Source organism: Rissa tridactyla, chromosome 1, assembly GCF_028500815.1.
Source record: "Rissa tridactyla isolate bRisTri1 chromosome 1, bRisTri1.patW.cur.20221130, whole genome shotgun sequence".
In the NCBI taxonomy this organism is placed as follows: Eukaryota; Metazoa; Chordata; class Aves; order Charadriiformes; family Laridae; genus Rissa; species Rissa tridactyla.
The window spans coordinates 209332661-209355107 of NC_071466.1; the positions used below are offsets into that span (position 1 = coordinate 209332661).

The 22447-nt window shown below is 36.4% G+C and overlaps 1 protein-coding gene across 1 annotated transcript in view; it reads right to left on the bottom strand.

Annotated features, from left to right (window-relative positions):
• SEMA3A (semaphorin 3A) overlaps window positions 1–22447 on the bottom strand; it is a 170490-nt gene that overhangs the window by 19152 nt on the left and 128891 nt on the right. The window contains exons 7-13 of the mRNA XM_054183185.1: window positions 18984–19126; window positions 17749–17863; window positions 17581–17650; window positions 16362–16506; window positions 10746–10965; window positions 5531–5622; window positions 2500–2541 (exon numbers count right to left, since the gene is read on the bottom strand). Coding sequence (XP_054039160.1) covers window positions 2500–2541; window positions 5531–5622; window positions 10746–10965; window positions 16362–16506; window positions 17581–17650; window positions 17749–17863; window positions 18984–19126 — 827 coding nt within the window. The remainder of the gene's footprint in view (window positions 1–2499; window positions 2542–5530; window positions 5623–10745; window positions 10966–16361; window positions 16507–17580; window positions 17651–17748; window positions 17864–18983; window positions 19127–22447) is intronic.

Genomic DNA, 22447 nt, shown 5'->3' on the forward strand with positions numbered 1-22447 from the left:
CCAAGGGCTCCCTGCAAGCCTGGCTCCCACAGAATTGTGAATTTAGGCAGCTGCAGGGTGCTACAGTGGCTCTATGGATGCTGTCCACTGAAGGTTGGTGTCTATTGTTAGCCACGCGTAAGTTGTTTAGGCGATAAGGTTACACAAGCCTAGGGCGCTCAACCCAATTAGGAAATTAGGAGGAATATGTAGCTTCAGTGAGAAAATATAAATATCATTCCTGTGCACTAAAGACAGCAGAATTGAGAAGGACCGTATCAAGGCCTGGTTTTACACATAAAGGCTAAGTTTCCTTGCTCAAAGTCACTCTCACTCTAGGGCCAAATTCACACTCGTAGAGAGGGGCATGGGAACCTTAGAGTTTTATATTATTTAAAACTTAAGCTAAGTTCTGCTCCTGAAGAGTTTGTAGATTTTGGTCTTTAGGAAAAAGAGTCATTTGTAATGTATCATCCTGGCACGATGGCAAAAGACGTAGCTTTGAACAACCAGTGTAGTAAAACATTCGAAAATAAAGAGAAACTCCCCGTACCATGTTTTTGTAATCGGATGAAAGAATTTTTAGTGGAAAACAAGTAAAATGAAGTGATTGCTTTAAAGTTATTCAACAGGACATGCTGGTTTTACTGTTTACATTTCATGCTCCTGCTTTCTACAATGCATAGAATTATCGTGCTGTTTATATGAAAAACGCCCTGCTTATCAGAACAGAATGAGTAAAGTGTTTGAGTTATAAAACTACAGTATTTTTAAATCATAAATATAAAATGCAAACATGTTGCCATATACTTGTTTGATCCAGAGACACAGTGCCAAAAGATTGTCACACCGTATCATGCTTCTGTCATTTTTAGCCTGAGGCTCGTTGATTTTTCATGAGTTTAACTCTGCCTGAATAACTTGCGTTTTATGCTCTTTTTTAGCTTTAGACAATTTTAGCAGTGTAAATTTGTTTTCAGAAGGCTCAGGGAAAATTGTAATCTCTCCTGCATAACTAAAGACGCTTTGAAGAAGAAGTTGCATGAAAATGCACAGTCCATTATCAAATATAATTGGCTGCTTTAAGGGAATGTACTTATAAAAACAATCCAAAGCAGAGCATTTTGGTATGATGTGAACATATATACAACTTGACAGGTTTGTTTTTAAGTATCCCGATAATCAATAGCCCATTTTTTTTGTTCTGCCATTTTTGTTATTTTAGGTGGTAAACTATTTTAGAAGAGTGTCCCCAAACAAAATGTTTTCTGTCAAATACATGAATGTTTTCAGACAGTTTTCCTAAATGCAATGAATTCTGAGTTAAATATGCAGCATTTCAAACATAATATTGGGCTCTGCCCATTACAGAATGAATTCAACTTCAGTTTAATAACGTATAGAGTGAGGAAGATGAATTAACTAAATCTTATTTATAACACACAGAATTTTTAGTGCACCCAGTCCTGGAAGTAACACCGAATCTCTTCTTTACTGAAAATTACATTAATAGCAAAATTAATGACTGTGAACAAGTTGCTTGCATTTACTGAATTAGGCTCCAAATCAACACAAATGTGAAAAAGTTTATTATATTAAATTTGACACTGAATTTTATGTCTTAGACCTTTGAGATAGGAAATTACAGTGCCCGGGGTCCATCTACCTAATTCCAGGCAGAAGTGGAAGATAGGCCCCTAATACCTGCTTTGCTCCTGGACTGCAACCCAAAGTTCTTTGCACAACTACGTAATTCATCAGCTGCTTCACAAAGAAGCCTAATAGTAATTGCCCATAATTGCTCAGAATTGCATGAATCACCTTTACTGTAAACAAGACACAACTTTACCTCCATCCATCAAGAAGTCCAGTTAGTTTTAGTTATGGTCTGCTCTACAATGAAGGCTGTAGTACATATCTTTAAGAAGCTAGTTATTAGTGCACTCTACAGAAAGTAGGAAATATAAATTTTGAGTCTGGAACCCATGTCCTAATTATGTCACTGAACCAGAAGGCCATGGAAAATTTGGACTAAATCAAATCTACCTTCTTTGTTCAACCTGAATGGTGCACATCCAGGAATGGAATGGGCATTGGACAGAAAGACAGGAGGATGTCTCATTTCCAGCCTTTGCTTCCACTCTCTGCATTTTGTACTAGCTCATTCCAACAGCGACTAGAACTTGTCCCATTGAAGTAAGGGAACAAGATGAGCCACTCCTTTTGAACAGTTTCTCTGTCAGGAGAACATTCCATAATGTGGATTATTTTTTTCTTGAGAACCTCCAGACAGCTCGTTAGTTTGTGTTTAGTTTCCACCTTACCAGTAAGTAACACAAAGTAGGCTTTTCCTTTCTCCTTTGCATGTCACATTTTCCTGAGAAACTACTGATGTTTATGTAAAGGGATGGGATACTGCTGCTATAATTAATATGTCTCTACTGACTGCCAAGTTACTGTCTCTAAAAGACACAGACCAATAAATATTTAAAAGTGATTTAAAGTTTGTGAGCATAGTACCTGTTTTGTGGAAATCTTCATTGCTGAAATAACAGTGGGTTCCTAGGGGGAAAAAAGAGTTAGAACATAAAATGAGTTCTAGAAACATAAAAGCTCTGCTAGAATGCTATTTGCCCAACCCAGAAACCTTGAAATTAAACTGGACAGTCTTTAGTGATAGTGCTTCTTCTTGTCTTTTGCAGTGGAGTATTTTCTAGCTATAAGTGAATTAGAAATGCGTGTACATCTTCGGGTGCATTGCTGTGTTGATTGTAGACATATAATTTTCCATGATTCTTACAGTTTCATTGTGATTACTTTGTTACTAGTTTCACATCTTGAAATTAATATCTGCACTTAGTATTAAAATTACATTTAAAGAACCTCCCAGAAAATATGAAAATAACTGTATAAAACTATATATAAAATGGCTGTATCAAAGTATGTAGATAACTATATTAAAGGTGCTAACACTAAAATAAGCAGCACCCTTTAACCATAGCAAGGTGAAAACTCTGTTCCTGCAAAATCTTATTCACAAGAACAAGCCTTAATCCCAAATGTAATCTTGTTGACTGCACCGCACTATTTGCCTACAAAGAAATTACTCCTATTTGCAGAACACAGAACTAAAACTGGCAAGAATTTTTTTGCACCCTGGAATACCCATTATTTAACCAACCAAACGGGTCACTAGGAGAGTTACTGCTCACCTAGCTAAGTCTACTCTTAATTATACTTATCTGTAGCAAGCACATGTCAAACCAATATCTAATTTTTTACATGAGAGACTGCAGGAAATATTTAACAGAATAAGATCTGATTAAAAGGCTGTTACACGTTTTAGGTCCAGCTGCTTGAATGGATTTAATCCTGAGAGCAAAAGAGGCATCATTTGGCTACAAAGTGTGCAAGTCAATTCTCTATGAAGTTTGTTCCGTTTAAAAGTCTAGTATTGATCCCATACATCATATTTTTGGTTATGTACATTAATAAAGTCCTTATTAAGCTTTTACACTTGTGTAGCTTTCAACTTGCTAATCCTGAGAGAATTTGATATGGGTCAGTGGATGTTAAGCATGTGGACCTGCCTTTACAAATGGGTTAATAGACCTTATATTAGAAAGCATCAATTAAGTGTAACATTTGAATGAAAATTGAACTCATTAGTTTGTTTGCTCAGCTGTTCAGAGAAATATTGCACAAATGGGGTTAAAAGAGGCATTTGTTATCAATGTAATAGATACGGAAGGCTTTCAGTTTGGTGGAATTATGAATGAAAAGCATTGTATTCAGCACATTGCAGTTTAACCATCAAAATACATTCTTTATGATGCACATAGACTCTTTAGTAACTAAAGAAAAATTGCATTTGGTTAAGGTACATTTAAAATCTATTGCAAATTCCCTATTGAAAGATCCATATCTTACGCATACAAATTCTGCTTGTTCCACTGAAGTACGTTAATGCGTTCTTCAAAGCTTAAATGTATGCCAAATGAGATAAATGAGCTTTCAAGTAAATCAGAACACCAAAATCCTTTTGTGTAATGAATAAATACACATGTAAAGTAAAATACCAGATTTGAATTTGCCATTAACCATACTGCTTCTGTAAAGCCGTTCTGAAATAAAACTTTCACTCCATTTATTTTATTTCTTTCACTTCTATATTTCTCTGATCTGCTTTACCTTGGCACTTCTACTTGATTTAGGGAAGAGACTCATACATTATCAACAATTGCCAAATTACCCTGCATTAATGTAATGACTTTTGCGTGTATAAAAAAGAGAAAAAGCTGGGAGCCACAAATTACTTGTCTCCTTTTCTCCTCATAGTTTCTAACTACGAAAAAAACCACCACATTTCTGCCCTCAAAAAACTCCATGGACTGCAGAAAGAGAGACACACATTTTTCAGTAGTATCTTGCCCTTGAAACTTGTGCAAGATTGGTACCAGGAAAGGCAAGATTGCCTATAAGAGAAAAAAAAATAATTGAAAATAACAATATAAAGATAAATGAGCTCTGTTTAGATATGTTGTGTCTGTTTAGAAAACAAAGATAAAGGGATATAAAGGATATAAAGGGATAAAGGGACAGCAACTGAGTATGATGAGGACATGGCGGCTGGGCCCCTGTGGCGGGTTCTGAGCCCTTGTCAGCACATCTGGAGTGAGACCAAGCGATGCGGGGCTCTCCAAGCACACAAGCATCATCTTCACACTGTCAGATTAACCTTGCCCTCCCAGCTAGGTATTAACCCCCCGAAAGCCTGGGGCCTGTGAAACGGTGCCATAAAAACGGCACTGACAAAAAGACTAACGTGGGGAATGTAAATGATTCGTTGTTGTGTACAAAACAGGAGACGTCCCTGGGTTCTGTCTGGAAAGTGTTTGAAAGGTTTACTCTGCCTCGACTTGCAGGAGTGCCTATGGGATGCCTTATATTTTAGGCAGCTCAGATAGGAAAAATGGAAGAGATTGATTTTCACAAAAAAGTACTAAAGATTAGGGGGTGTTTATGGTGGCCTATGTCGTACCATGAAAATGAGACCCTAAAGTCACCTTCGACAACATAAATACTTCCTTTGTTTCTCAGATTATTGGGCATAAGAAATCTGTGCAGATCACTGCTTTTCCTAAAGTATCTTCCTAGTTACATTATGCTGATAGTCTGAAGAGTGTTAAGAGTTGATGCAACTATAAAAGTCGTGTATTGTATATTTCTGTGGGAGAAAACAGACAGGCATTATTCCCAGACTCGCACAGATACATATGTAACTACAGCATGTAATAGCTCTAAGACTCAGAGATACTAATTTACTTTTTAAACCACAAAACAAGAGTCCAGAATGCCATTTCCTTTATCATTAACCTCCAGCTAGCACTGAAAGTTTCAAGGTTTATTTTGACTAGTGTCTGGGTCTCTAAACGACAAGCTAATTAGAGGGTTATGCCAGGCTATTCCTTGGCTAGACTGCAAGAAGTTTAGTTTGCAGCTGTCCACAGAGAAATCTACAACCTGACACTTGAAATTTAGCCACACTTACCCGAAAGACTGTCATTTCTTCCAGCAAGACTTCCTCTAAGTCATGCCAAGTCTCCTTAGGAATTGAAACCACTTTAAGAACTGTTCCAATATCTTGAAAAGAAGGGAAAAAAAAAAAAAGTTTTCAGGTGCTTAAGAAGCATACTTCGTTTTCAGAGCAGCCAGAGTTTCTTGTGATATGTAATTATTTCACATACAAAGATTGTGAAGCTGCATATCTCTGAGCACTTGTTCAAAATGCCAACTGCTACTCAAAATAACCTAGAAAATCACTGAATTTCAGTAGAATATTTCACTGAAGTCTTTCAACTATCAAAATGCAACAAAGATGATAAATACTATTACAGTTATTAAAGAATGGAAAGGACCGAAATACTATTTAAGTGACAGTATAAAATGGCAGATGTTTCAGTCATTTAACTGAGGAAGGAAATGTGCTAAATTTACCCAGGCATGTTTTATTGTCCATTTTGAATATGATGTTTGTCATTCTTAAAATGCATGTGAAGATGCTGTCAGAAGGCTCAGTACAGATAGAAAAACATCTGGACAAATGTTGTTAGATAGATGAAGCTGTTAGACCTCTTAAGTACAGGCGATCTTCCCCATGTCAAACAAAGTACCTAAGATGTATAAACCCCTTAAGGCATCAATATTTCTCTGTGTGTTAGATACTAGTCTTCGCTGGGGGGTAAAAGGCAATACAACTTGTATCTTCTATTTAAAAATAGGTGTGTGCCAGCATTTTAATACTATATCCATTTACATTCGTGGGATTTTGCAATTGGCTTTAACATGAACAAGTCCAACGCTTGAAATTCCAGAGCTACAGCTTCTGGTTTTGTGAATATGCTTTGTGACTTAAGACCATCTCTGTTTTACAGCTTCTGCATCTGTGATTTATTTGTTTGTTTTCACAAAAAGAATTTTCAGCAGGGAAAAAAAAAAAACAAACAAAACCGGATCATTTCTAGGTTGGTACACATTATCGCAGACTCTCTGAAATGGAAACAACTCTGGATGCAGCTTTTCTTTTTAACCAGCTAAGTGTAGTGCCATGGAAATGTATCCTAGGAATAACAACTATGTTCCTGAGGACCTTTCATGTTGCATGTTCTATATCAGTAATAGTTTAGGAAAATACAAGGCATTTTAAAATGGCTAAAATTCTCAAAGTAACAGAAGTCTAAAGGTCAAGATTCTCAAAACAAGAATTAAACAACAATTACACAAAATCAAAACATATTTTGTATTTATATACACTCGTGTGTTAGTTGAAACTTCTGACTAAAAAGATGATAACTCACCATTTCTATATTGGAAATACAGACTAAATTGAAACAAATAGATTACACCTTTTTATAAGTTGACTATCTTAAAAGCTACGGATTTCATTAGAAAATTCTGGCATTTCAACTTTTTTACAGGAATTTGGATTAAAATATTCTAGAAATCCTAGAACATCCTGTAGAGCTGAAATTTTCATTTTTCCATCTGTTTCCCTTTAAGCAGATGTTGGTTTCTAAATACATATTTTTTGAAGTTTAGACAGATGCGATTGTTTTCCACACAATATCTACATCACTGTTTTCTTTCCTTAGTCACAAGTTCATAGATTCTTTTTTAAAAAGAAAAACATTTCTTTCTTAAAACAACAACAACAAAGCGAAGCACAACTTTTTTTTTAGGCAGCTACATGTACAAACTAAACTAATAAAATATACTAGATAAGTTGTTTGGGAAGTGGTTTCCATTATGGTTACTGCTACTAATTAAATATATTTAATTGAAGAAATATTGAGAACAATACAGAAAAAATGTAATATAAACTTTAAAACAAGAAGAAAAAAAATCCACATTTCTGCAACGGAATAATTCAGAACAACAGATAATTTAACGTTAGTTATATGTGTGATGTAATCAATGAGTTCATTTCCTTAATTATCCTGATAATTTGATGACTGTAGTTTTGAGGAAAATACATTGTATGGGTAAAAAAAAAGAGAACTCAGATCTAATAAATTTAACAGTCTAGCAATGTGTCATGATTGTATTCTGTGTTGACCTATGGCTGTCCTCAGTCACAATCCATCAAAAGCCATATTCCAGAAATAAAGGGGGATTTTTGATAAAACAGCACAAGGGAAATTGTGGAGCCTGCGTGGGGCACTGAGCAGACACGAGTTCCCCAGATAACGTTGTTTCAAAAAAAGGTCTGACTTTTAAGTGGATCCTGCAACAATTACAGTGGCTTGATGCTCACGAAAGCCTCTGAGGTCAAAGATACACCGTGTTAATCACTTCGGCGACTCTGGTCAGGCCACGGGTACCAAAGTGGGGCTTTATCTGAGTTCTAGATCAGGTTTTACAGAGTAGTATTTCAAACAATTTCACACAAATGGAATCAGGCTTCTCCTTTAGGATCAATAGGCTCTGCTCAGTAAGATAAGATTACTGTTATTAATTTGCTTTACTGACAGATGTACCTTGACTGTGCCAAATGATCCCAAATATCAGAGACTCAGGATATGCATTAAGTGTATATCTTAAATCCTGTTTTTTTCTGATATAATTTCAAGCATGCCGATATGATTTTATTTCCATTGTGAAACACACTGGTACAATCACAGTGGGAAAGAAACTGCTCGGCTAAAGATTTCACCCACAGGAAAGGAAAATGTGACCACACTGGATAGACGGTAATTACGTTGTGTTCAATTATCATCAGTTATTTCATGAAAAGGAAAAGAAAAAAGTATTTCTTCAACATATTGAAGTGCAGCAGCGTGTGGGAATAATGTAGATTGCTGCAATGGCAGTGGGAAAATAGAGAGAAATGTATCTAATCTGATGGGACAGACCTGCACAGAAAAACCCAGTCACACCCCAGAGAGCTTAATTCTGGCTTTGTCATAGTCCAGACCATCAAGCGGAAAACTGGACTGTGACTAGAGTCCCTAATCTGTTCCCCGTCTTGTTCTTTGCTGGGGGAAGATGTAATAGGCACTGATTGTGTATCTGTTTCTGGTTCCTTTGACTTGGAGCAGGGCCTCAGTTCTGCCTCTTTGCCTTTCCCCCTGCGTGGTAGATGCCCTTTCCTCCTTCTGAAAACCGCAATAAGGACAGTGAGCTCAGAGGAGCACCTTTTGTGCCCCAGCTCCAAGCACAGGTGTTGCAGTGCCTGTTCTTGTCCCATGAGGGTATAACCTCCTGCTGGAAAAAGAACAATTTCTATAGAAAAAAGTAATATCTCAAGAAATAATAACACTGCACTTACGAAGCTGTGGTTTTGGTGCTGAAATCTCTTTTGGCAAATGCAAGCAATAACCTTTCAATACTTTTCTTACAATTCTTGGGTGCAAATATCAGCAATGTCAGATGGGATCCAGAGCGTTTACCACACACCTGAATACTAGTGGTTTAGGGAATTCAGTGAGCGTGTAAATTCCCAACTCAAAGGTAAGAGCTAGATACCACTGAGGCTCTTTCAGAGGGAGACCTTGCCTGACTAATTTAGGTAAGAACCACTATATGTAATGATAACTGTCTAAAAGCTATAGCTCGGGTTTAAGCAAGTCTTCGTGTACTGTCTGAAAAGAGATAGGAACTTCTGCGCAACTATTCATCTTACCCTTGAGGAAAGAGTTTCTCTGGAAGCACTTATCTCTCTCCCTTGCAGAAGCCAAAGCATCTTTCTTAGACTGAATGCCAGACTTTGGTGAGATAAATGCCACCTCTTGTGCTCAAGATGTAGACATAAATCAGCTCCTCATGTTTGTTCAGCATCAAACTCTGGATGCTGAAGGGCTTGTTCCCTCACATCGCAGCCAAGGGGAGTATTGCCATTAATTTTTTTTCTGGGCTGAATCAGGTCAGAGAAGACTTGTTGAAAGGCACAAAACACTGCCAATTGCAGATGGCATTGAAGTTTCTAACGTGTGATGGAAAATATTTGTGTTGTGTAAAGTCATATGAAACTACTTTTCAATGTTTTATGCAAGAACATATTGTAGCACTGGTATCTAATAACTCACTTCACAGCTTTAAAGAGCTGGAACACTTTCTGCAGAGCTGCATTTCCTGCAGTAAATGTTCTGAATTGCTACGCATGCACTGTGTTTGGTACACAAAGCTTCATCAGCTCTCAGTTTACTCATAATATATTTCAGGCATCAGCATGAAAGAGATCTTGAGATTTATTGCTTTGGAAATCTGACCCCAGGTCTAGAGCACCAGAACTGTACTTAAAACAAGGCAAAAATTGGACTGTTGTAAGACAGACAGCCAGACAGATATTTTTTGGTCCAAAGCTGAAAAGCAACAGTAGGGTTTTGGTTTGATTTGTTTTGGCTTCCTGATGCCAATGTCTAATTACTAGCAATTATGTTCAATAGCAGTTTAAAATACTTTTATTCAACATAACTGAAACACCAGCCAACTAATGGAAAATCTTCAAAGGTGAAGAAGCAGATCCACCAACTACTAATCAGCATAGTTCTGAAGCCACTGAATTTAGGCAAATGCATATCAGCTAATTTCTGGCCACTGTTATTTCTCATTATTACCTTTCCGGGGGAAAAAAAATAAATCTTTCCTGAGTGCATATTTCCACTTTTATGAAATTCCCAAGCTGAATGATTCCACAAATGCTTTGGAAAGGATATCACATTTCTATTTGAATACCAACTCTTCTTAAAACACTTTGCATGTGCTAGATATCTTCATCTTAAGTAAAATGATGCACTCTTCTGGCTAAGGAGCTGGGCATATTAAGGTAATACTTGAAATACTTGAAAGACACACAAGACATTTCCCGTAGCTGGGTACTTGTCTCATTCACGTTACTATTTCTTATGCTGCACTTCAAAATGGGTACGTCAAAACCCGTATTTTAATACTAAATTATAATTAGTAAGGCAAGATATTTCTAATAAAATTCCCTAATAACAGGAGTTGAAAAGAGAGTGGTTTGATCTTAATCCAGTTGGCAAAGCTCCTAAAGCATTAAGCTATGCAGGCCACGGCCTGAACCTGCAACACTGAATGTAGGTAACAAAGACCTCCCCACGCGCACAGTTTTGAGTCTTGCCCCAAATTTTCACAGGTATACACTGGATCATAAATCAGTGTTCTGCCTTTCAGAGTATGAAATTTTATCTGATCTATGTCTCCATAACTCCTGGAGGAGCAGATGGAGAAGATTCAGGGCTTCTCACCTGTGCCAATGAACATCACATCGTATTGGCCATCTTCTGCGTCTACTCGATCTACTACTATCTGTGTGAACTGGTAATCCACGTCCGTTTTGATCATGATTGGACGGTTGTTGATGGGGAATACTGGGTTGTACATGGCTGGATGACTTCTTGCAAATGTTATAACTTCATCAGGAAGGTCCTTGGTGGAATCAAAGCCTCCAAATGTTTTACTAGGACACTGGAAATAAAAAATAAAATGCTTTACATTTTGTCGTTTATCACTAGTAACATATTAGAAATCCATTTCATTACAATCATCGCAACTACTACAGTTTATAATTAAATACGACAGGGGATCTAAGTGTTGCATGACAGACAGCAAAAGTTAATTCTGTCACTAAAAGTCTCTATTTTTTTTTCATTTTGGATTTAAATCAATATAGTTAACAGAATGTAAGTGATACTCCTTCATCGTTTTTCTTACTACTATGCAGTTTAAAAGGATTTTCAGTCATTTACTGATTAGTGTTAATCTTTAATTGGCAGAAGGAAGAAATCCTGAATTATCTAAAATCATTCAATATGTGACAGGCAATTTCAGTATTTGTTTATGTATACAACAGAAAATTAATTAATTATGCCACCATCTTAGTTTCAAAGTATTGTGTTCAGAAGTTGACTGGAAATCAATTCCTCTCTGAAGAAACAAATCCTTTTCATTTCAGCAACAAATTGCTGGGACAATTCCCTGTTCTACTGACTTTTCAAACTCCTGCTTGTCTCAACAAGGCTGTGGAATCCATGTAGTCCACATAACATGGATCCTGTTACACTAAATCAAATCAAGTGAGTCATGTCCTAAATGTATCTCTCCTCTCTCCATTGATTCTAAAGAAAGCCTCATGTGAGTGTTGCTGCTCATGCTGTTAAAGGAGACGACTCAATGAAGAACTAAGTCCTCACTGTTGTGTGCTGTGCAGTAACGTAAAGGTTGGTGTCCCCTTCGGATTAAGCTCATCCCCATGAAGTTAACACAGTAAAGAGTCCCTTTGCCCCCTTATATAGCCATGGATGGGCCAGTTTTGACCCTAATTTGTGAAAAGCAGAGAATTATGTGCTCACATTCGCCCAACATGAGCAAAACATAGAGGCTGAGAAGGGAAGGAGAGGTAAGACTGTGGCTTCGGTATCCACAGAAATATTCCTCCACTTTCACCTACCTCACGTCCCGACGGGGAGATGTGAGGACTGTGGCTAATCACCACTATTTGCCCTCGTCTCTTCTGCAGAATTGATAAGTATTTTATGAACAATTAGAGGTTACTTTGAAGTAATCATTAGAAGTGTGCTAGTAATGTTGAATGGGTGAAGAAAATGAACCACAATGGCATTAAATCACCAGTCCAAAGATACTCGGCAAAGAACTTGGTGTTCCCCACTCCTAATCTGTTCAGAGATACGTATTTAAGACATGCAAAACCCCGAAACCCAGTTGACAATTATGTTTGCAGCATTTGAATCTGAAATATAAACATCTGGTTTTAAAATGCCCTAGATAATTTGCCCTTTATATCCATGTCTAGAATATTTTCCAATTAAATTAAAAACCTAGAGGACAACATCTCATTAACCAAGAATCCAGACCTTGCAGGATGCTCAGCAGAAGAAATCAATTGTCTTTGCTATCACCTTGATCCAAATTATTAATAATTCATCAGAAATGAAATTAAAAAATCAATATTGTCAAAAGGAGTAGTTGTTATACTCAGCAAAGGGACGCTTCCAGCATGGACTTATAAAGTGTAAATTGTCCCTTTTTGGCATATTTGTTAGTAAGCAAATTCCCACATTCTGTTCCATTATATGGTATGGAAGGGAGGAAGGGAAGGAGGGAGGACATTTGATTGATGCATGTGGAGCAGACTAAGCAGAAAGCAAGTTAGTTATCTACTTTATTGTGTCAACATTTTTCAGCTTTTTTATTATTATAAGTTCTTGCTCTCTGGTACAGAAATATTACAAGGATAAAATCAGTTGGCCAAACCATTGTCTGTCTCAAAGACTGTTTTTAAAATTCTACACTTCAATTTTAAGTTTGCTTTACATCTTGATTAATATTGTAACTACAGTTCAATACTAATTACTCAGATTAATTAAATAATGATTAATTAGACAATATATGTAAAGTGCTTGAAGTATAAAAATCACTACACAAACTAAGTACTGTTAATTGCAGCTGGGCAAACACTAAAAAAGCAGTAAATGAATATTCATCTCAATTTTAAGTAAATGAATTTCAGCTGTGTTTCAATTGCTTGAATATTTACTTTCTGGCTGATTTTCTGACAAAGGATTTTACTTGCAGCAATGTTGACCAAGATATATTTTATGCAGAAAAATCATAAAACCAGAATTAGGGTCATAATTCTGTGTGTTTAAATGAAACTCCCAATTATGAAACCTAGATTACTGCTTGGATCCCCTGCTTTCATGAGAATAAATAAATGACAATAACTTTGTGTTTTTACATCTGAAGTCTAAAGTCCATTACCCGGACTAGGCTGTGGCTCACAGTCATCCCATCCCACTTTAGGAAACTAACTGAAATGAAATAAAGCTCTTTCAGATTATAACTCCCTTCCTTGTCAATGGAGTGAAATGGGCACCATCAAGAGGTGAGACTTAACCCATCCGTAGTCCCAATTGCTTGCAGAGGAATCTCAACCCACATGAAGTCTGAGTTGTCCTGAGAAGGAAAATCCTGTCATGTCTATTTATGTTGTGGTCACAAAACCAGGATACACAAAAAAGACATTATCCTTGGTGCTAATGACAGGACTGCTATTGATATTAGTGGCTCTGAGTCAAGCTAACTGGCAAGGTGCTTCATCAGAATTCATGTTTATATTCCCAATCGATCCCACTGATATCAAGGAAAAAGAAAGTTTTTTCAGGTGGCACAAGATAGGCATGAATACAATGTCCTGAAAAAGTCTGGGCAAATGACCTTGATCTTGGATTCAAGTAGAGTCAAAGAATTCTTGCATTTAACATCCAATTGCTGGTCCCCAATAGGCTATGTCAGGGGTTTCGATCAGTCAGAAGGAGGTAACTGGGTTATAACTGGCCTAACTGGCCCATTAGGGAATCCAACAGAATAAATCAATATCTTCATTTTGGTGGGAACAAAAGTGCTTTGGTCATAACTGAAGATAGATTTTTGGTATCATGAAGCAGAGAAATCTTGAGGCCTGTAGCTGAATTCACAGGAAGTCAGATATGAATTCAGGATGAGGTATCTCATTCAAGATGAGGCATATGCAAAAATCCTCCCTCCTCTCCCAAATACAGTTAAAACATTAAAAAAAAAAAATAAAAATTCTGCAGGTCTTAAAGAAAAAATCCTGGCAACTTCTTTGTTAAATGTGAAGCTGATGTAGAACTGAATTAAAATTCAGTTTTATCCTAGTAATACAATACAATAATTTTAGCAACTGTGAGAGAAAAAAGAAATTCTTTTTCTTTCACCATTCATTCTAACACCAGGATTAGAGTCACTGGCAGTAGGCTCGGAGAAACTGATGGCCTCATCCACTCTTTAATTAATATCATTACAGTGGCATGGCTTCTTGCACTACATGATGCGACTGCAGGGCTATGTAGAATGGTATAAATTGGGATCACTCTCGCCCTTAGGCAAGAAAAATGTTTACAATGAAATCTGAGCACCTTTGCATTTTCTTTGTGATTCTTAGTGTGAGTATGTTATAATGAAATTGTAAGGGTAAAACTCATTCTGAGAGGGTATCCAGAAAGAAAAAAAAAAAGGTATATGTAACTTAACTGTATTTTCCTACTTTGGCAACAGATCTGGTGGCTTAGGTCACTTAGGGGCTGGATTCAGGTCCCTGCTTTTCTGCTTGTTCTCGGGAATTTGATCAAGTTATTGTTCTCCCATATGGACCTCGGTTCAAGACCCTCAGACAAGTCTTGGAATAACTCAGAGGTTCCGAGGCAAGCAGAGCTAACGTGTTGCCAGTCTCTAGGGCAAATATTTGAGTTGTGTATTCAGAATCTCAATAGAGCTGCGTCTGATCTCTGCTCAGGAATTAATGTAACAGAGCCCCTGTGCAGCAGTCAGTTCTTTATCTCAGTCTATTTCTGTGTTAGAAACATGTAACGTTCTTCTTTGTCTGTAGTTTTACATAATAGTTTTTTTGGGGTTTTGTTTAGAAAAGTTAATCAATACTGGAATCAAAGAGGAATATAAATAAACAGAACAATGAACACTAACTTATTAAGTCTGTCAGATGGAAAAGAAGATGACATTAGCTATACAAGGAATACCAAGAATATCTAATTTTTCACATTTTCCACAGGGATGCAAAACAATACAACTTCAAAAAAACCCTCTGGCCATATCAGTATTAACTATAGTAATTAAAAAAAAACCCAAACAAGTTCAGCATCAAATGAGAAAAGAAACCTCTCCTATGCTGCAGAGCTTGGGTTTTAACTCTGGAAAAAATTAGGAATCCCTTCAGTAGTCAGAGTGAGGGAGTCAGGAGTGCTGAGGAATCCAGCTGTCAGGGAGCCACTGTTTTCTTTTACTTAGGAAGTAATTTTCATTAGGCTGCGCAGATATACTGTCTGACTGATGGAGATCATTTGAAAGACCAGGTTTGAATGAACAATTTCAAAACTTACCAGACAAAACCAGAAAACTTGATGATTTAAAAGAAAGGATCAAAGCTATTCCTGGTTTGTTTTGTGCCTTATATTTAAGGAGACTTTTAAAAGAATATTCTAGACAGATATATTGTTTATATTTAAAAGTTTATATGTATACATAAGTACATATGTATTTTATGTTCAGCAATGGTATTTCAGAATTTAAATGGGCCAAGCTGATTTATATTAGCTAAGGATCTATCCCAATGTATACAAGGAATGATTTTTTCATAAATGTCCCATCTTCTTAGCCTAGTGGTAACTTTACAGGCAGTTAAATATTTATATGTGATGACATCAGTTGGGAGTTGTAAATATGGTTGTCTTGTGTACGCTGATATTTTAGTTATTCATAAACTAGAAACGGAGAAACAGGTAAAAGCATAGATTTTAAAAAATGCCAATGGGAGTTAGAAATTATTATAGTCACTCTACAATCCATTGCAGGAGTATCTTACAGTACTAGGTTCGATGTCAAGAACAATTGAATGTTTCTTAACAGCCAGGCAGATGCTCTGTTTTCTGTTCATTCTCACTAAGAATGATTCAGCCAATATTTGGAACAAAGACAAATTCCAAGGAAAAGGATAATGCAGAGTAATTTATTAAACATTTGACTTTCAGCAAAGCTCTCCAGGCATTGCTCAAACTTCTGCTGAAGTTGTTAATATGAATGCCAAAATTAAAATCCAAATGAAGTTGCAATTGCAGCTTCATTCTTTACAAGAAAATCAGTATATTTTTGGACCTGGAGGAATTGTTAGCTTTCCTTTCTGCCACCCTATCCATTTCATCATCTTTTTCAAAGTCTTTCCTGGATCCCAGTTCAAGGACCATGTAATGTGTGAAAATATTTTCCATAGTTTTCCCATTTTAGATTACTATATTTCTTAGGGTACTTACAGTTCCTGGCCGTGGATATGGCACTCGCCCTTGGTAGGGAACCCACTGGTAGTTTGGGCCATCTCGGTGGGCATAGGGACCAAGAAATACCCTCCTCACGTCTGTCATGCTGTACATGCACACTGCTGACCCCTTGAAGATATTACTAAAAATGAGGGGAGAAGAAATCAAATCAGGTTCTTTAAGTTATCAGTCAGTTTAATCGAGTGGAAGAGCTATGGGAATAGCAGCTTGTTGCTTTCTAATTTATTGCATGTGCTGATTATCAAAACTCTGACATGCTCTCAGAGCAATCCTAACTCACCTCTTGTGAAAGTTCAGCATAACTGATACGATCTCTCAGACATTTTCCTAAGCAGATGGCTGCTGTTCCACTATTTAAAACATATTGTCCCCAGAAGGCCAAAGCCCCAATTTGAGTAAACTTCAACGGGGCTGTCCCTAGAGCACTATTCAATTCTTTCCTACACTTTGCATTTTTCTGGGTTTTTTTAGCAGTCTCTACTCTCAGTTGGGTAGCACACACACAAAATTCAGTGTCATTTCTTACCTTAAGATTTCTTACAGAAGACCGTAAGTACTTGTAAATCTCTCTCTTCTATGCCTGGTTATCACTACAAACATTCATTCTGTTTAGAAACTAAAGCCTTTGCCCTTCACAAATAAATGTGGCAATGCAACCAGTACTGCCAACCTTCCTCAGGTCGAAGCTACACGTATAATTTCGGTCTCGGTGAAAGCACAATGAAACCAAAACGTTGAAGTCACAGTTATACATGATTCAATAACAGAACTTTTGAAAGATTGTTAAACTTTCCAGGTTTCAGCAATACTTTTTATGAATATCTTCTTGACAAGCCAGTTTTACACACCACAGATTTTCTGTTTCACCCTGCCCCCAAAGAAGCATATTTATGCTTCTGTTATTTTTCCAGGTCTGTGTGGAAAGGGCAACAAATTCTGATCCCACTATGAAAAGCCAATTCAACCACAAGAACAGCCTGAGAAACTGATAGTCTTTGTGATTACTTGCTCCAGAGTGATGATGTACATTGCTCATAAGAAAAGAAACCTAATTCATTACTTCTTACTGCCACTGACTTCTCAGTTCAAAGGTTAAGAAAATTTTGTGTTTCTTAAAAACATTTTTAACAAAGAGACCTCTTTAAAACAAGCAGCCACCCAAGCTTCCACGCAAGTAAAATGATACATTCTGTACCTGGAAGTTGTAAACACTCCATAGACTATTGGATTTTTAGGGTCTTTTGAGTTCATTAGGAACACATCCTCTGCAACAATAACAAGAGATGGAAAAGAAAACTAAGTTAAATTCATTTGGATAATACCTGAAAACGTTTCTGTATTGAAAGCCATTTCTGCCACTTACGTAGTTCATCAAAGTGTGTGTCAATGCCATTGGGTCCTGGCACAGAACAAATCAGACGCGCTTTGAGGAAAGTTGTCCATTTGTTAACAAGGCTCCTGTGTCCACCAAAGTCATTCTAATAACAAAAGTATTTTGTATTACTATCTTGTAACAGTCTACGTTTGAAGCATCAACAGACTACAGAGAAAATATAGCAAATGCTACTTACAGAAAACAGAGAAAAGAATCCACCTTCTACACACAAAAGCATTATTATGTTGTCAAAGACACTAATTCTGATTTCCTCTTATTTTACATTGTATTGCTACATATTTCATAGTAGCACATCAGTTAAAAAACAAAACCAAGAAAACCCAACCCTCTTTATATATTGCAATACACGTATAACACTGGAGAGAGAGAGACAGGCAGAATATTTTGCACCAGAGCTCCCAGGCTGCCATGTCCTGGTAAAGCTTAAAGGGTTTATTATTATTAACCAGGTCGCAACAAAGTAGAAATGCAAGTTACAAGTGAACAAAGTAGATAAAAATGCCAGGACAGTGGGAACAATTGTATAGCTGCAAAATTTATGAATAAAGTCCACCAAGGACTCCATACTGAAATTGTGTTTATGGATTAACATGATATTTTACTATAAACATCACAGTTGCCAAAGCTACAACATTTATTAATATCGTTTCATTTGTAGAAAGATTTTTAAAAGCCTATCAGAAAAATATGTGGACGTTTATCAGTGTGGATGAATGATTCAATCTGCAGTCATTAAGAGTCTTCTGAATTGTTGCCCATTTCTACAGCTAAGCTTAAACAACTGTTTCATTAAATCTTCCTTTGCCTCTGTTTTAAAGATTTTCACTAAAGTGGGAATGGAAAGGTAATAACATTCCTTTAAAAAGTAAATTCTTCAAATGTTTGTGGCCTACCTGGAAGTATCACATTTCCTGTAAAAGAATCTTTCTTTTGCTTTGCAGACACGTTCTAAGCCTCAGAAGTTGCCCATGACTTTTTAAACAAAACATCGTAGTTTGTGAAGCTTCCCCAAACAGAGAACTGAATAATATACCTTTGGGTATGTTATCCCGTACTTATTTTTCACATGGGATGATCTCTGCTTCAATACAATGCCAGTGTTCATATGGAATAGTTTACAGGCAAGAAAACGCATTTTCTAAAATAACTCGCAACTGTCCAGCAAGTGTATTCAACCTTACACAAAGAAGTCATCGTTTTACCTTGCAGATCTGCCCTATTCGGGCATGAGTGGCTTTTCCGGTGTGCTCTCCATCAATTGCATTTTCACGGAAGAAGAAATAGATTTTGTCATCTTCTGGATTGTCGCTCTCTGGTATCAGGTGAGCACTAATAAATCTAGGATCTGAGAAGACAATGCCGTTGTGCATGTTACTACTCCACAAATTGAATCACTTGGCTTCCTGAATTGTGATTTTGCTTCCCCTGAATTGATCTTTGCATAAAATGGCAAATATATCTATGTTAGGTACAACATCACCCATGAACATGTGACAGGTATTTACATTCCTCTTACCTTTAACACATAGAGGTATTTGCTACAGATATTTAATGAACATACCTTAAGTTTACTATTTAAGCAATTAAACTTTCGTGAAACCTCTTTACAAATGGTTGTACAATATTACAGCATGGCTTCCTAATTCCATGCATTTATTACTGGCATTTTTCTTATTTAATTGGATGTTTTGACTTTTGGTCAATAATCTTTCTATATGTGTCACACATAAAAGGAGAGAATAATTGAGACAAATGTAATATTTGTAATTTTAACAATAATGAAGAATATATAAAAAATAAGTATTTTACATCTAGAGAAGTATTAATGTATTACTTTCAAAAAAATTGAGTAAATAAAAAAATACAATTTTGATTGATATTGTCTACTTCCACACTGTGATACCCTAAACCCAAGCATCTTTTCAGAAGAGAAATGCATTTGTAAATTTCTGTTCAAGTTGTTGAAATACTGTGTCTTGAGATTTTTTTTAACTTTTTTTTTTCATAGAAAACCTTGATTTCTTGACAATTAGAGTGACAACATTATTTGGTGATAGAGAGGATACATCAACAAATGAAAATACGTAAAATGCAGACATCCCGATCAGTTATGTAAAAAATGGCGGAAAGAAGATTTGTGAGAGGAGGTTATAGAAATCATAAGTGCAAATTCATACCAGTGGTGAATCTGGCTCATCACTGTATTTTACAGAGATACTTCAGCTGGTATCTTTCACTATATTTGGAAAAAAAAGCATATCCAACAGATTTACCAATCTGTTTTATAACCATTTTACATCCTGCTGGGATAATTAACTGCAAACTATATTTAACTACTCAGAGAGTCCTGTTCTTATGTGAAATTATAAGCTGTTTTAGTGTCATGCATTAACATCTTTTCAGTGTATGTTTATTGCTATATAGTCATGGAAATAATGAAGTGTACTTTGTTTTGCCAGTTTGCACTAGCTGTCCTGTGAAACCCATGCCCTTATTAAGGATGGCAGTGTTTGTAAGCAACATATTTCAATGTATTTTTATATATATTTGCATGTATGTGTTTAGATGTGTTTATTATATGAGCACATACTGCAAAATTTTGCGTCTCTGTGAATATATATATTTTCATGTACTCGGTGTGTATATATATAAGTATAGGCATATGTATATTCTCGTGTACTCTGTATGTGAGTATGTGTGTATATACACACACAGCACATGAGAATGACCACACTGGCTTAGACCAAGGTTTACTTAGATCAATATACAGACTCCAGCATTGTCCAGAAGTAATTATCTGTGACAAAGAAAGAATATGGTAAGTACAAATAATACTCTCCCAGAATAATCTCCCTTCCTCCAACTCTTTTCAGTGTAGCTGATTCCCTGAGCTTGATTGCTTTCTATGTGCTTAATAGTTCTCAACAAATTTTTCATCCACTTACCTGTCAATGCTCTTCTTGAACCCATGCAAATTTTCAGCATTCACAGTGTTCTTTTGGAATTTACTACGCATGCACACAGCCTAGTGAACTAAAACCTACTTCTGATTTTGTGTTTTCAACATCGATCTTAATAACTTCATTTGGTGCTGCTTAATTCCTGTATTGGAAATACCCACAGTGTTCAAGATGTGGGTGAGTTGTGCTATAGCAATGCTCTTTGTTGAATTCTCTGTTTTTTTTCTGTTAATTCCTAACATTTAATATGGGTTTGACAGTTCTTAAGCAGCAATCTGAAATTTTCATGGAACTTTATGTGCCATAACCCCAGAACCTCACTCTTCATTGGTAATGCTCAGTCCACAGCCCATTGTTTTATATGTGAAGATACGCATGTTTTCCTCATGGTTTTCCCCATGGTTTATCACTACATCATTCATCAAGAATAATTTAATTTGTCATTTGATTGCTTAGCCACCCAGTTGCATAAGATCCTTTTGTAATTCTTCACAGTCTTCCTTTGTCTCACTACGCTGAATAACTTAGTATCGTGTGAAAAATTTTCTCATCCTGCTGCTCAACCTCTTTTTCAGGTTATTTATGAGCATGTTGAACAACGCAGAACAGATCTCTGTGGAACTGTGTCTATTACCGATTGTCTATTAAGATAAATCTTTTTAGACATCTGAAAGCATCAAAATTCTGTAAGCAGCTTAAGCTCTCCACCCCAAACCCCAGTAACTCAAGCTACTAAATTCACTTCCTTTCTTTCTGGCATGCATTTAATAGCCTTCAAGTTATACCGACACAAGGCCTAAGATAAATAATATCTAGACTATATTGTACCATGGTAAATATCTATAATTTTATATATATGATCTACCAGGGCTCTGAATGCAACTTGTATCACAAGAAACACAAAGCTACAGCTTGAAAATTTCTGCATCACAGCCTGTGGAAGGATACATCAGAGAACACGGATACCCATTAGCAGACACTCTTCTGGGCTACTGGATCTGGAGAACCTCTTGTCTGAATACACTGTTTTTACAATCTTAAGGTCTTAATGAAAAGGGTAAAAAAAAATCACTCAACCAAAACCTAAATACATTCCCAAATGGTTGAATGATTTGTTTCTAGCACAATGGGTTTTGTAAATCACAAGATATCAAATTCTAAAATAAATCACTATATTATCAGGCATCAAAAATCTAACTTTACACTGGGCTACGAAGATAGTGTGGGGAGTCCCATTTGAGTCAATAATACTGCTGATATAGTACGGGTTATATAAACTTGCCCTCGGTTAGCATATTGTTATTCTTTTCTTTGCCTCTCATAATTTTGCAAGTCAACCTAGAAACAGTAAGAGAGTCTAGTATTAAAGCAGGACTGATAAAAGAATCATAGAAAAGTAGTTTAAGAAAATGAAAATATGTATTTCAAAGAATTCTGTCAGAGTGGTAGCAGAGGAGGTGTGTGTGAGGACTATGCACTGTAACTATATACTATAACTAATGCTATAGCCAGAGCGCATGTGAATATACTTTCTATACATTTCTTACCACTCATCTGGGATGAATTCAGATTTTCAATTAGTGACTAATAATCCTAACTACATCCCTGAAAGCAAAGCGGCCGCACAGCCTCATATTAGAACACATTCATTGTACATCATGGAACATATTTTGTTGAATAACACCGGTGTTTCTTACCGAACAAAC